Below are 15685 nucleotides of genomic sequence, written 5' to 3' on the forward strand. Positions count from 1 at the left end.
GGACCCATCAACGGTTTGATTCTGGTCAGGGCATATGCCTAGGTTGTGGGCTCGATCCCCAGTGTGGGGCATGCAGGAGGCAGCTGATCAATGATTCTCTCTCATTGCATCCTCACATGGCCAAAGGGGCAATGGGAATTCCTGGAGCCTCTTTTATAAGGGTATGAATCCCCTTCATGAGGGCTCCATCCTCATGATCTAATCACCTCCCAAAGGCCCCCAGCTCCTAATACTAACCATCGTGGAGGTTAAGTTTCAACATATGAATTTGAGGGCACACAAACATTCAGGGCAAAAGCAAACATCTTGGACTCACTCAACCCTCAGTAATTGTTCACTGAATGGATTTCACTGGGAGGGCTAGAAAATGGTTGGCAAGAGATAAATTCTGCAATGTCCTAAATCGGTGGTCGGCAAACTGCGGCTCGAGAGCCACATGTGGCTCTTTTGCCCCTTGAGTGTGGCTCTTCCACAAAATACCACGGCCTGGGCGAGTCTATTTTGAAGAAGTGGCATTAGAAGAAGTTTAAGTTTTAAAAATTTGGCTCTCAAAAGAAATTTCAATCATTGTACTGTTGATATTTGGCTCTGTTGACTAATGAGTTTGCCGACCACTGTCCTAAATTAAATTACAGTGGATTGGAGAGTAGGAGACAACGGAAGCCCTCAGCTAATATGTGTGCTAAAACTAAGAAAAAGTATTCACATTCCTGAATGTTTGTTGAAACTGAACCAATCAGAGACCACCAAGTCCTTCTTTATGCATGAACTTTCTGACTCTTCCCCACAACTAATAAAAAAAAAAAAAAAAAAGAAAATATTTCTTCCTTATGGACTAGACACCTATCCTAGAACTGCCCCTGCTTCATCTTTTCTTCATCCCACCCCTTTATCTACAGCCAATGTCAATTCTTTCAAAAACAACTTACATCTCTCTTCCCTAAACTCATCGTATAAAAGGGTTCCATCAGCTCCAGAATGGCAGACGTGTGTGTATTTTCCAACTGGCCCTGCTGTCACTGGTTTAGACTGCATGTCCCAGGGCCTGGCCATATGGCTGAACAAACTCTTTCACACAAGTTTCGGGCGGTGAAGGTTTTTGTTTAACATGATCCTGTAGTCCTGATTCTACAACTCTGATCCCCGTTCACAGGAATTCCTCTCCCACCTCAGTCATGTGTGAGCTGTCCTTGCAAACAGAGGAGGCTTTGTAACAAAGATGAATCAGATGGGAATCATGCTCTGATGGAACTATGAGTTTAGTAGGGGAGATAAGATACATAAATGATCAGAGAAGGTAAAAAATGAGCCGTAAAGTAAGAAAGCTGAAGTTCGCAGGGGTAGCAAAATATTGGCAGGTGAATTTGCCCAGAGACATATTGGCTGAGCTGGCTCCTCACTGATTTGCAGAGTTAGCAGGTAACATTGTTTTTTGTTTGTTTGTTTGTTTGTTTTTAGCTTTAAATATTCTTCAAGCAGACCAGGCAGTGAGGTCTGGTCTGCTTGAAGACCAGAAGTTTATAATGGCTCACCCTGCAGCTAGTTTAGTGCTCCTATTAAAGTTTGTCACTGCAGTTGTGTGTAGAAACACTGAAATCTATTTCAAAGACCAATATTATCCAGAAATATTTGGAAAGGAGTTTCTACCTAAGATAATGTTTCTTTGATGTTTTACTATTTCAAAATCTCTAAAAAATAGATTTGACTTAACAGTCTAGTTTACTTGCTAGGCCAGCGGTCAGCAAACTCATTAGTCAACAGAGCCAAATATCAACAGTACAATGATTGAAATGTCTTTTGAGAGCCGAAAACTGACTTCTGCCCATGGGCCACAAAGTTTCCATCGTACTGTACGTGCACACCCGCACGTGGTATTTTGTGGAAGAGCCACACTCAAGGGGCCAAAGAGCCGCATGTGCCTCGTGAGCTTTGGTTTGCCGACCACTGTGTTAGGCTATATGCTTCCTCAATGTTTTAAAAGGCATTACCCATTGTGATTAAACACTGTACAATCCCTTTACTCCCCATCCCCATACACACCCCAGCTTGTTCTTCTTTGTGGAGAATCACCATTTTATATTGATTTATTAAGGGTTCAGAAAGCCAAAAGAGTTTATCACTCTCCTGATATGGCACCTTTGCAATCAAACACACCATGACTGAGGCTACCGATCAGTTTTTATTAGTAAAATAAGTAATTAAAACACCTTGACTACTTCTTAAAAAACAGACCATTACTTTCTGGTAAATTCTATTTGATAACCTATAAATTTCCCTTTAGAAAACAATTTACAATTTAAAATGTATATTGTAGTCACCCAAGACGATGCAGAGGGGAGGTTATTTATTCTAAACAACACTGCCTTTGTACTTTACAACTGCGCAATCCTAACACTAATTACAGCCGATTATTTTAGAGCCCCAAGCTTTCCTGTACCCATAAACTCACCTCCTTTCTGTCCATCAAGATTATCTTCTCCCAGAGAACTCTCAATATCTGGCCTCAATAAGGTGCAGGCACACAAGAAATGAAAAAAAAAAATACACACGACAATCAAATCAACAACAAAAAACACACACCTGGGGCTGCTAAAGTTTCCATTTCCTTCACCTGAGACATCTCAATAACATTTAAAATAAACTGTCTTTGGGTGCCTTAAGGGGAATATATTTAAACTCCTCTATTTTTGATCAGATTAGTAGATGATATTAAAAAAACAAACTGTTATACAGGTAACCAAGGTCCAACCTGTTAGGAGACCTCAGATATTTTTTTCTATTCTACAAAGCACAACAGCTTCACACCCCAAAGCATTAGACTGGCCATTTCGGATACAGTCCCAGGGCAACACCTATTCCGCCCCGACCGACCGACCACGCATCCAAACAACAAGTTCGGGGAAGAGCTAGGCACCAGCACCAGAATCGGACAAGTCACCGGAGACAAAGGGCAGCGCTGACCCTCCGGTGCCCGCCGGCTCCCACATGCGCTCACACACGTAGGCAGCAGCAGCCGGGAGTGGACGCGGGGGCCCTGCGCCGGCCGCACACCCAGGGGGCGCGGAGCGGAGGGCGGGGCGGGCTGCGGTGCTGCGGCCCAGCACGTACCGGGGCGGGGCCTCCGTGCGGGGGGCGGGACGGGGCGGGGCGGGGCCAAGTTTCGCCCCGCGGCTCGGGTTTCACATCCGTAAGTAGTACTTGGGGCACCGGGAACCACAGGGATGCCAGGTCCCTTCGCATCCTTGGTCCTTTGCTGCGGAGGGTCTGACCACTGCCGCTCTCAGGCACCTGCCTTCCCTCTCCGTGCAGGAATGGAGCCCAGACGAGGGAATAAAGGAAATAAAATTAATACAAGGAGATCGGGTGTCTGAGCAGCGTCTTGGGTAAAACCGTCCGTTACAGGTAAGAATAAAACTTATGTCCAAACCTCGGAAAGGAGTGAACACAACAAAGCTCCAGAAGGCTTTTCAGATTGGTGGCGAGGTGTAGCGTTTATCTTACAGGTAGAACTATTTCGTATCAATTCTACAGATTGCACTAATTCTCGGTAAAATGCTCTGGGGACGACGGGTGTGGCGCTATTTAAAGGGATGAAATATACGAGCAAAGTGGTAAGTGAAAGACTTAAAAAAAAAAAACACCCGAGAAAAAATGTTCTTCACATTTTTGTTGGTTCCAGTTAGCAGTATGTTTGCAAAGGTTTTATTTAACCAAACTCAATGGTTAAAAAAAAAATAAAGTAAATCCATATTCTTTGCAACTTGTTTTTGATGTTGCTGCAATGGAAATTTGAAATTTTATAATTTTTTAGATTCTGGGAAGCCAGTAACTTTAAAGTCCATCCTTTTTGTGTTTTAGAGGTTTTGGGGGAAGTCAAGATTTGCAATGAAACAAGAAAAGGGGAACTATTTGCAATAATTGTGAAGTTATACAAACTTATTAGAAAATTAAGTCAAACGATTCTGGGAGAACCATACCATACATTCCTATGGCGGGTTAGTTTGCTGTCATACGTTGTTTTTCATACATTATCTCATCTACCTTATGTCTCCATAACCAGACATTATGGAGACATAATTCAGACTATTTTTTGAACCTGTAGTTCAAACTAAAGCCCGGCTAAATAGCATATCAAAATACCACTTTTATTAATTTCCATTTGTCTTGCCATTCCTCTTAGGACAGCCCCTCAAAGCTCTGTATGGTTTCATTACCTTCAAGGGACACCTTCAGTGCCTACACCCCATTGTTTTTTTCCTGTTTGCTGTTTAAAGTTAATGAGGGAAAGGACTGAGTAGCACTGTAAGGTGGTCAGCACCAGCCGCTATGGAGTTACTACTGATGGCTGGCTCAAATGCTCTAAACTTAGGGCACCTCTCCAAGACTATTTTCTCATCCACAGAACGAGATGCGAAAAGTACTAATGCAATAGGTTCTTTTTTAAGATTGTGATAATATGCAGAACGCTTAGCACAAAGTCTAGCATATAATACTTATCAGAGGTTAGCTTCATTTTAACTCCTAATCTTTTGTGTCATTTCACCAAGCAGTGCTAGCTGTCCGGGGTCCTGTTCCAAGGTTAATAATGAGGCTCTAGAACACATGAACAAAGTACACCATATTCTTTACCATACTTTCTTCAAGTATGAAAATAATACAATGGTCATTCATTCACAGAAGTATCAGAGAATGGGAAGTAGGCATGCATAGGAGGGGACAGGAACATTAAGGGGAGAAGACCTATTATAGAATTGTAATTGTTAGGGTAAGGCTATACTTCATAGATACAGATATTTTTTAAAAGTCTGTGATTCTGAGAGAGGGAGAGAGAAAACAATGAATGCTGGGAAGGAAGGGCTGTTTCTATTTCAGCCTCAAGCACTCCATGGGGCTTGTTTTTGGCATGACCAGAGGTTGTTTCTTCCAGCTCTACTGTCCTTTAAAGGTGGCTTTCTTTTCTAAATCATTGCTCTCTCAAGTCTTCTCAGACCTGGTCATTACATAATCTGACCATTAATATTTGAAAACTACATCAACTTCTAGTTTTCAACTCAAGATAACTTGCTATCAGAAAAATTTTTTATTTTGACCTGGGAATATTAAACTATTTTATTCTGAAATACCACCTCTAGTGCAATCTGTAATTAAACACACAAGAACTTGGATCATATTATTTATAGTGAAGTATACTATAAATATATGTGAAGTGCCCCAAAATATTGGGCTTTTAGTATTGTAAACGTTTGTTCCAAAAATTTCACGTAACCGAAATCACCTTTTCTTCATTTTTAAGATAAAAACAGTCCCCTAAGATATGTGGTTAATTTTGTTCAGGATATTTTGTTCCTATAACCTCAGGCTTAGATAGTATCTAAGATCTGGCATTATCTATATAGTTTGTCCATAAAAGTAATTTGCAGTTACTTCTCAGTACAGGGATTCAGTGATTTTTCTGCTTCTTTAAAATATTTTTTTAAAATATATATTTTATTGATTTTTTTCCAGAGAGGAAGGGAGAGGGAGAATTAGAAACATCAATGAGAGAGAAATAGTGATCAGCTGCCTCCTGCACACCTCCTACTGGGGATGTGCCTGCAACCAAGGTACATGCCCTTGATCGGAATCGAACCTGGGACCTTTCAATCTGCAGGCCGACACTCTATACACTGAGCCAAACTGGTTAGGACCTTTTTATGCTTTTTAAAAATTGAGAATGTATTACTTTTATAGTCAGAAAATAACAGCAATTTCATAATATATGGAAGAAAAACAAAGCTATTTTTTAAAATTTAAATATACAGTATCATAAAAACAAAAACAAGGTTATTTCTGTTTCATATTAGAGTAAGAAGACCTAAGTTTAAATCTCTGGTCTGGCATTTATTACCTTTAAGGCTTAGACAAATCATTTACCATTTGAGGTCTAAATTTCTTCATCTATAAAAGAGATAGATTAGAAATCTTTATTATTTAAAAAAAAATTTTTGTTGATTTTAGAGAGGAATGGAGAGAAATTGATTTGCTGTTCCACTTATTTATGCATTCATTGATTGATTCTTGTATGTGTGCTGACCTGGGATTGAACCCACAATTTTGGGAAGATGCTCTAACCAAGTGAGTTATCCGGCCAGGGGTAGAAATCTTTAGAGGACATTCTAGTAGCCCTTATAACACTATGTTACTATAATACTTAGGATTTGTTTCATCCACCCCATTCATATTAAACTATTAAAATTACTACAAAATTCGTGCAAGAGTAGGCCTTCCTTTCTCTGGCTTCCCATTGCACCCAGGATCTGGGCTTTCCTCAGTCCTGGCTTCCTACAGAAAGTCATCAGGTCTAATTAGCATTTTATGCTTTTATTATTATAGATTTTACTTGAATTAACCAATCCATGTCAATGTAATCTTCATAAAATACATAAATTGTTGGCAAACAGTTTTGGAGTCAGAGGTATTAAAATAAACATTAACTTAAAAGCTGATCAAGGAGGGTCTGGTCCACAGAAGATGTTTATTTGAAGTAACAAACAATACAGTTAGTGTTAGATCCAACCACAAAGAGCAAAAGGAACGAAAATTTTGTACAATGCACATAGAAAAACAAGATATTTACTGTGACAACTATATATTTCTAAAACAATACCTCTAAAATCACTCAATTATTGAAATCTATATCAAAACAGAAGAATATTAATCGCGACAAAGTGCATAAAACCAAACATCAAATTTTGAGCAAATTAACACACTAGGCAATTTTGCTAACAAAGCATGATTTGTTTGTTTGTACACAATTTGCTCAAAACATCTTTATACCAACAGGGTGAGCAGAACATTTAGGTTTAATATCAATTACACAATATTAGCATAAATTTCCACAACTACAGATAGGGTATTTTTTTGTTTTTGAGCTGGCAAAGTTACTATACAAACATCAAATTCATTTCTCTGAATTGAGAATTTTATCCAAATAAATGTTACATACCTTCCAGATATATGCATCTTTCTATATCATGTAAATGGCTTTACCCATTTAATAATAAACCATATAAGCATTTAAGAATCATTATATAATTAACAATATCATGTTCCAGGTTTAACAATTTCATAGGCCAAAAACAAGTTCTTCTTAAAAACTAGTTTTATAAATGCAGTATATATTGCATGAGTAACTGCTGGTATTTTTTAAGAAAATATATGTGCAATCGAGGCTATCATGTACTGCTGGCAAAACACTATTGTTTATGTAAATGTGTAAAACTGAGTAAAAATTTTTCAAGCTGATCATGATGAAAGGTTACTGCCTTCTTAAAAGATTATATTGGCATCTTATTAAAAATAATTCAATAAGGGACAAACTAGGTCCCTAGCCCAAAATAAATAAATAAAAAGGTGCATTTTAAAAATTATGCTACTGCAATGCAATGGTTTAAATACCAAAGAACTGTGAAAATGTGCTGTCTGTGATCTGGCATTAACGTAAATTAAGTAAAAAGGGGATCAAAACTGAACTAACAGAGTTTGTGCAGTATTGTAGCCAGGCTTCTAAAATTAGATATAGAAAATATAAATAGACTGCTTTAGGTAATGAGCCACCAGTGTCCAAAATAAAGGAATGAGATTATGAAAAAGCTCAGTTAACTTGATCCAGCGCTCTGAGTAATTCTTCACCCTGCAGTAGGTTTCTGCTGCCTTGTATAGGAGCATTCACTTCACAATCATAACTGGTCAGCTGTGGTAATCCACTCTCATCCATTGATTGCCCAAGGAGTCTACATGCTAAGTCTGGAAAACAAAGAGATATCTAAGTATTCATTCATCTAGTCAATGATTATTATTAAACACCCACTATGCGCTAGGCATTGGGAACATACAGCAAATAAACTTTCTGGAAGGGTTTTTAGTCTATGGTGTAACCATCGCTATGTAAACAAGTAAGTGCAATCAAGTGTTACTGGTACTAAATCATAAATGTTTACAGGATACAAGGAAGGACAAAGGAGTGCTAAATCAATTTACAAGGTTCAGCTTCTATTCAATATTAATAATACATAGACATATCAACGATAATTATTAAAAAATAAAGTTCTATCTTGAAATAGCTGTTACAGACACTAGATAAAATGCTACCTTACTTTTTAATCTTGGTAAGGAATAAAAACCACTCTCACTTAGAACAAAGCTCCTAAATAAAAAGCCATATAATTCTCCTATTGATATTTAGGACAAAAATAATAAACTAACCAGAGGGTATTAAAATAATAGTCTTTTGCTCCATTCCATTCTGTTCATTAGATTTGCATCCTTTTACGCGTTTCCAAGAAAGTGATGTGGTAGTTGCAGGATCATCTGGCTGCTGTAATAATGTTCCCTAAAAAGAGGAAACTTATTTCAATTTTACTATGTTGTTTTTTAAAAAAATAAAAAACTTTGATATTAATGCAAGTTTAATAACACGGAGAAGGCAGGTTTCTTAAATCAAATACTACCCTTAATTGTTTTTAATTCTTTTTTTTAGCACTACTATGATCAAGACATTTATTAGTCATACATTATGGCTAACAACTTCTCTGTAAATTCTTTCCAGTTAATCTGGTTAATTTAAAATACCGGTATGGGTTATTGATGAACAATGACTTAAGAAAACTATTGTGTTTTGGGAATAAGAAGGGGAAATTAACTTAAATGAAAGAGAACAAGGCAGGTGGTGATGTTAGGTGGAAAAAGGGGAGAACATCACTTTTTACTCAAAATATATCTGTATTATCTGAAATTTTTACACCAAAAATGTATTCGTTGTTTTTAAGAGAGTGTACAAAGTGAAAGAAAAAAAAAAAGATCAATGTTTAATTCTAAAAATACAACTTTGGTATTTAGAAGAAACATGGAATTATCTATATATGTAACTTATAAATAGAACATTAGCTAGACTAGAAAAAGCAAAAACATACTCTTACACTTACAATTCCTACTGCTTGAAAAAGTGAACCATCATGTTCTATTTTTCGTTTTCTTTGAGCATTCTGCAAAGCTAGTATCTTTGGATTTAGTTCTTCCTCAGGAACAGTAGTTCTGAAAAAAAGTTTTAATAAAAATATGGTTGTTTTATTATTTTTAAAAGAATTATCCAAATAGCTTTTTTCAACAAAATATATTTGTATTAGAGGCCTGGTGAACAAATTTGTGCACCAGTGGGGTCCCTTGGCCTGGCTGGTGATTGGGGCAGATTGGGGTTGATAGGGGCCGGATGGCTGGAGGGAGGGACCTCGGGAGATTGGCTGGCAACAGGAGGTTGGCTGTGGAAGTGCACTAACCACCAGGGGGCAGACACTTAATGCCAAAGCTCAATTTTTGAAACAAAATATCCTAAAATTTGCATTTCCCTAATCAAAGTGAACTAGATTGATATTTTTGTAAGTCAAAAACTTAAATATTGGCTTTTTATTCCATCTAATATAATTCAGATAATCTTGGGACGTAATACGAAATTAATTTCACACTTGCATAGCATTTTCAGTTCATAAAACATTTAATGTTCATTAGTTTATTTTAATTTCATTCCAATCCCAAAGATAGTAATACTCATTTTATAAATGAGAAACCTGAGGCCTGTTAGGTAACTATCTCAAAGTCCCACTGCTAATTAGTTGTGGATATGGAAGTATATTCTAGATCTTTAGACCCATGTCCCCCCATCCTTCCCCAGTGATCTTCCTCCTAAGTCAAATTGCCTCCAGTATTGGTATGTTACCAAACCTGCACCTAAAATTAGTATTAAATAGTGAAGAACTACTTGATTAAAATACATCAATTTTATCATAGCTACTTTATCTTCTCAAGAACTCCCCCAGCAATACATTAATCATAAATGGCTCCTTGCTCTGTTTCATATATAATTGAGAATGTATATGGGTAGGTAATATATTACTCTCCTTCCCACATGCAGTTTTATAAAACCTCCAATATCAGACAGGCAGGTTTTAAAATTCTTACTTAACTATATTATCTTTATGAAGTATAATTCTGTGTATAGTATAAATATCACCTTTTTAAAAAAATGACTTTAGAGAGAAGAAAGGATGGAGGGGGGAGAGAAAGGGAAACATCCACGTGAGAAAAAAACAGTCACCTTTTGGTGCACGGAACAATGCTCCAGCCAAGTGAGCCACACTGGCCCGGGCAGTAACAGTTTTAATGGTTATCTTTAATCTTTGCTGTAAAGCTGTCTGTCTGGCTTAGTACAGCACTTTGATTTTGTGAATAACAAACTAGAGAATTAGTAATGAAAAAGCCTCCATATAGTTCATAAAATTCATCTCGTAAGGTATTTAGTGCATATTATAGTGGAACTATTGTAAAAAAAAATTGCTAACGTGATTTGATAAGATGACTTTGGTTTTGACAAGAATACAGTTGTTCAGAAAACTGAATATCTATAGTCTCCTGTAGCTAATAGTAAACTGTCATCACCATTGTATTACCACTAGAGACTCGGGGCACAAACATTTGTGCGGGGGGGGGGGGGCCGTGGAGGGTCGAGGAGGGGTGTCCCTCAGCCTGGCCTGCCCCCTCTCACAGTCTGGGAGCCCTCAGGGGATGTCCTACTGATGGCTTAGGCCTGGAGTGGGCCTAAACTGCAGTCTGGCCTCCCTCTGCGAGAGGCAACTGAGCCATCAAGGGAAGGCACTGTGCCCCATCACCCTGCCGCTGCCACAGCCTCCTACAGCTGCTTCAGGCCTCTCTGTGCAGGAGGCAACCTGGTCAATGCTGCCCCCATGACCCCGCTGCTGCTGCTGCTGCTGCTGCTGCGGGCCACCATGGATGACTGCCCTTGGCCCTTGCAGCCACCAAGGCTTTATCCAGAAGGATGTTTGGCTGTCTGGTTTAATTAGCATATTATGCTTTTATTATTATAGGGGATATTCATTCATCTATCCACACAATAACCATTTATTGAAATAGCTAGTACACGATAGGTACTGAATTTAGTGTTAATACCACTAAACTGTCAACAAGACACTGTCATTGCCCTAAAGCAGTGGTCACCAATCGGTGGTGTGGGGACCACTGGTGGTCCATGAGGTCCAAAAGATTGGCGAATGGTGCCCTAAAGGAACTCAGAGTTTAAATTTTAAAGTCAGTTGGTCACATGGTAATTTATAAAATTATATAAAATGCTCCTTTTTAAATCTAAAGCTCCAAGATCTTTTCTTAGGTCTAGGAAAAGGCCTCTCCCAGCACTCTAGGTCAAAGCAACGATGCAAGGCAGAAGCAATATGCCATGAGCCCTGGCTACGGCAGTGCCTTTTCCTATCGCTACTGATATCTGGATCAGTCTAGGCACAGTAGAAAAAGAATCATTTCTCTCCTACACACATATTGCCTCACTGACTAGCTAAAACTTATTTCCTGTAACTAGAGCTTTAAATTTAAAACATGTTAAATCCCATTACAAATTACATACAGAAGGTATAATTTAAAATGTATTTGGTGTCCAGATATTCGCTCAAATTTACTTCATAGAGGCAATGTCATAACATCAGGCTTAGATTCCTGCTGTAGCTCTTAAAACCCTATTTGACCTATAAAATATAATGTTCTATAAATAAGTAATGAAAAATATATCTGGCTGGTGTGGCTCAGTGGTTAAGCACTGACCTATGAACTAGTCACAGGGGTCCTCAAACTTTTTAAAGTGGGGGCCAGATCGCGGTCCCTCAGAGAGCTGGAGGGCCGGACTATATGAACTACTAATCCCTACTGTAACACCTTGGCTGCGCTCACTGCCCAAAAAACCTGGCGGGCAGGATCAGACTCCCCTGGGGGCTGCATGTGGCCCTCGGGCCGTAGTTTGAAGACCCCTGAACTAGGAGATCATGGTTTGATTCTCGGTCAGGGCACATGCCCAGTTGCAGGAGGCAGCCAATCAATGATTCTTTCTCATCGATATTTTTTTCTCTCTCCTCTCTCCATCTCGGAAATCAGTGAAAATGCATTTTAAAAAAAAGTAAAGGCAATTATAAATATATAAGTAAAGGCAATTATAAAGGCAAATATGAAAGTAAAGGCAATTATACATAAAATTTAAAAAGAAGTCTTATAAATATTTATACTGAATACTGAGGACTGAAGACCATCAGGCTCACTATGGAATTGGAAATACCCTTAAGTAGGAAGGACATTTTTTCAGGCTTAAAAAGTGCTCCATGAAACAGAAGCAGCGAGGATTAACCAACTTGATTTAACCAAGCATAAGAAACCAAGCCAGCCCTAGCTGGTTTGGCTCAGTGGATAGAATGTTGGGCTGTGGACTGGAAGGTCCTGGGTTTGATTCCAGTCAAGGGCACATGCAAGAGGCAGCCAATCAATAATACTCTCTCATCATTGATGTTTCTATCTCTCTCTCCCTCTCTCTTCCTCTCTCAAATCAATTTAAAAGAAAAAGAAAAAGAAAAAGAAACCAAGCTAGTTTTTGTACATTTACAGAACTTACTGGCTAGATTTTATTTTTGGAGGTATTAGAAGATCCTACATTCAGATAGGTGATATGACTATTTTGAAGAAAATAAATACATAAGCTAATTTAGAAATAGTTCCTAGAGTGCTTATTCTAAGTTCAAAAATTTATGTATCAATTTTATGTACTTTAAGGAAAATACATCAGAAAGTTTGCTACATTTAGAAATAATTTACCATATACACATTTTCTAAAAAAATAAAAGAACTATAATTTTAATATTACATATAAATAAATACCTTTGACTCAAAGTGATAGATAACACGTTAGGGCTTCTTGGATGAGATTTTTCTGTCTGTTCTATAACTCCTTTTCCTGCTCTGTTTGGTGAGGCTGTCCGACTTCGATTATCACTATATGGTGATGTTGTGGTATTAGAAGTTTCTTTAGGTACGTGGGTAAGAGATGGAGATGCAATCAATATTTTAACGTCTTCCATACCATCTTTTGTAAGTGTTTTTAATTCATCAGTGATGGCAGTGGTAGTGGTGGTGGTAACAGGTGGTTCTTCCGTTTGAGACAGCTGGAATACTGTAACTGTGTTCGAACTTTGAGGGCTTGTAGAACTGCTTTCCAATGGTGACAACTGATCGAAGGAACGTAATTGGAAGTCATCATCCATTGGGATATAAGGAGCTAACATCTCCAAGTCCAAATCAGTGTCCTATAGAACAGCAAATGTATGAGTTTTTACAATGGCAACATCTCACAAAAGAAAAACAAGTTAAACTCAGTAATTAAATGAAAAATTTAATAAAGATTAATGGAAAATATAATAAACAAATTCATATACCTGAGTAGAAAATGGATTCTTTGCCTCCGTGTCTTCAGCAAAAAGTTTCTCAACCAATTCCAACTTGAATTCATTGACCATATCACTATCAACATCAAAACAATACTCACTGGGACTGGTAGGCTGTAAAGGAATTAAATGTATTCACTTTCCCAGAATAAGCCTCTGTGTTTTGCTATTTGTTAGAATTCTACAATCAGATCTCAGAGAATACACAACAAAATCCATTTGTTATATCAAATTTTACCTCACTAGTGAAAAGTTCAATTTTAATAATTTTTAATAATTTTTGCTAATACAATAGCTTCTCCTTACTGGGGCTTTCACTTTCTGCAATTTCTCAGTTACCTGTGGACAACTCAGGTTTGAAAACATCAAATAGGAAATCCCAAAAGTACTTTTAAATTTTGCATTGTTCTGAGTAGTGTAATGAAATCTTGCACTGTCCCACTATGTCCGGCCACGGACATGAATCATCCCTTTGTCCAAGATATCCACACTATATACATTACCTACCCATTAGTCACTTAGTAGCCATCTTGGTTATCAGATCAATTGTCACAGTGTTGCAGGGCTTATGTTTAAAGTAACTTTTATTTTACTTAACAAGGTCTGAAGTGCCAAGAGTGGTGATGCTGGCAATTTAGATAAGCCAGAGAGAAGCTGTACAGTGGTTCCTTTAAGTAAAAATGTATAAATTCTTAACTTAACAATACACACACACATACACACACTGAAGTTGCTAAGATCTACAGTAAGACTAAATCTTATATCCAGGAAATTGTGAAGGAAAAAGAAATGCATGCTAGTTTTGCTGTCACATCTTAAACTGCAAATTATAGGCATAGTGCATAAATATTTAGTTAAGATGGTAAAGGTATTAAATTTATGAGTGCAAGACATGAACAGAAAACATATTCCATCTGACAGCAATGTGTTGTGCCAGAAAGCACCAAGCCCATATGAATGCTTCAGCAAGGGATCTCCTGAAATGAATAAGCCATTTACTGCAAGCAAGTAAGGGATGAAAATATAACAATTACTAGTAGCTTGCATATGCCAATGAAGAAGCTGCTGCCACATTTCTAGCAGGGCTGAGGAAGTAGATTAAGGTTCATTACTATCCAAGATTTCAGGCCTAGGAATGTGCCCCCATGGATAAGGGGAACTCTATATATACATATTTCTTTTTTTTCTTTTTTTTTTTTTTTAAATAATTTTATTGATTTTTCACAGAGAGAAAGGGAGAGAGATAGAGAGCTAGAAACGTCGATGAGAGAGAAACATCGACCAGCTGCCTCTTGCACACCCCGATGTGCCCGCAACCAATGTACATGCCCTTGACCAGAATCGAACCTGGGACCTTTCAGTCCGCAGGCCGCCGCTCTATCCACTGAGCCAAACCGGTTTCGGCTCCTTTACATTTTTGTTAAGTCAGTTCTTTCCCATGTTCCACTGACTCTTAACAATTATTGCATAATTTAATAAAAGATCTTAAAATGTTCCTTCATAAAGGAGAATTTTTAAAGAGATAAGAGTCCCTAAAATGCACACAAAGTCCATGACATGTGGCTCAAATTAATGTTTGAATAAAATCTATAAATACATTCTTTCCTGAACATTAAAATCTGAAATTTATCCTTTTCTTATTACATCAGGACACCTACCTCAGGCGAACTTTGTCTAGTACTTCCATCAGAAGGACTAGCTGGCTGATCCTGAATCTGGGGCATGGTAAAAGAAAGTTCCAATGACTCTGAATTTGGTTCTAATTTTAATGCAACTTCTTCATTGAGTGCAGGGTCAGTACTACTTCGAAGTGGCTCTGGAGTTTCAGAGGCAGGTAATGGAGACATTGCCAAATTTATACTCTGTAATTTTTCATTAGATGAGGGGAGCATTACATCATTATATAATGGAACTTCCTCAAGTTGTTGGTCATCAGTTTCTGTGTCTGTAGGGGGGGAAAAAAATCAGTCAATTTAAAGAATATCTAGATTTTAACATATATAGAATATGTCCTTTTTTACCAAAGGTTTGTCTAGTTCACTCAAACAACAAAAATGTTACCTAATTATCCTTAATCAGAACCTTTACAGATTCTATGGTATAACAATAAGTCTGAGTTATCTTTCCAACCCACTACTGACAACTCCTATTAATCGACATGACATAAAAACCCCAGTAATTCCAACTGGTTCTTCATTAAAATTTAACCTAGTTTGAAATTACAAATTTCATTTTTAATGTTTGATATTGATATGACTGCTTATTTATCCTTTAATGCAATCATACATACTGCAACATAATTTTGCTAAATTGTGGAGAAAATATGACATTAGGATATAGAAATAGTAGAGTAGTTGAGAAAAGTT

General features: G+C 37.6%; 1 protein-coding gene across 1 annotated transcript in view; it reads right to left on the reverse strand.

Moving 5' to 3' along the window:
• Window positions 1-6496: 6496 nt before the first annotated feature.
• Window positions 6497-15685, reverse strand: part of HIF1A (hypoxia inducible factor 1 subunit alpha) — a 45359-nt gene continuing 36170 nt past the window's right edge. The window contains exons 10-15 of the mRNA XM_084883120.1: window positions 14978-15264; window positions 13311-13433; window positions 12757-13181; window positions 8964-9072; window positions 8245-8371; window positions 6497-7785 (exon numbers count right to left, since the gene is read on the reverse strand). Of these exons, the coding sequence (XP_084739246.1) occupies window positions 7634-7785; window positions 8245-8371; window positions 8964-9072; window positions 12757-13181; window positions 13311-13433; window positions 14978-15264 (1223 nt within the window). The 3' untranslated portion in view covers window positions 6497-7633. The remainder of the gene's footprint in view (window positions 7786-8244; window positions 8372-8963; window positions 9073-12756; window positions 13182-13310; window positions 13434-14977; window positions 15265-15685) is intronic.

The sequence above is a fragment of the Pipistrellus hanaki genome, assembly GCF_964339955.1.
Source record: "Pipistrellus hanaki genome assembly, chromosome: 1".
Taxonomy (NCBI): Eukaryota; Metazoa; Chordata; class Mammalia; order Chiroptera; family Vespertilionidae; genus Pipistrellus; species Pipistrellus hanaki.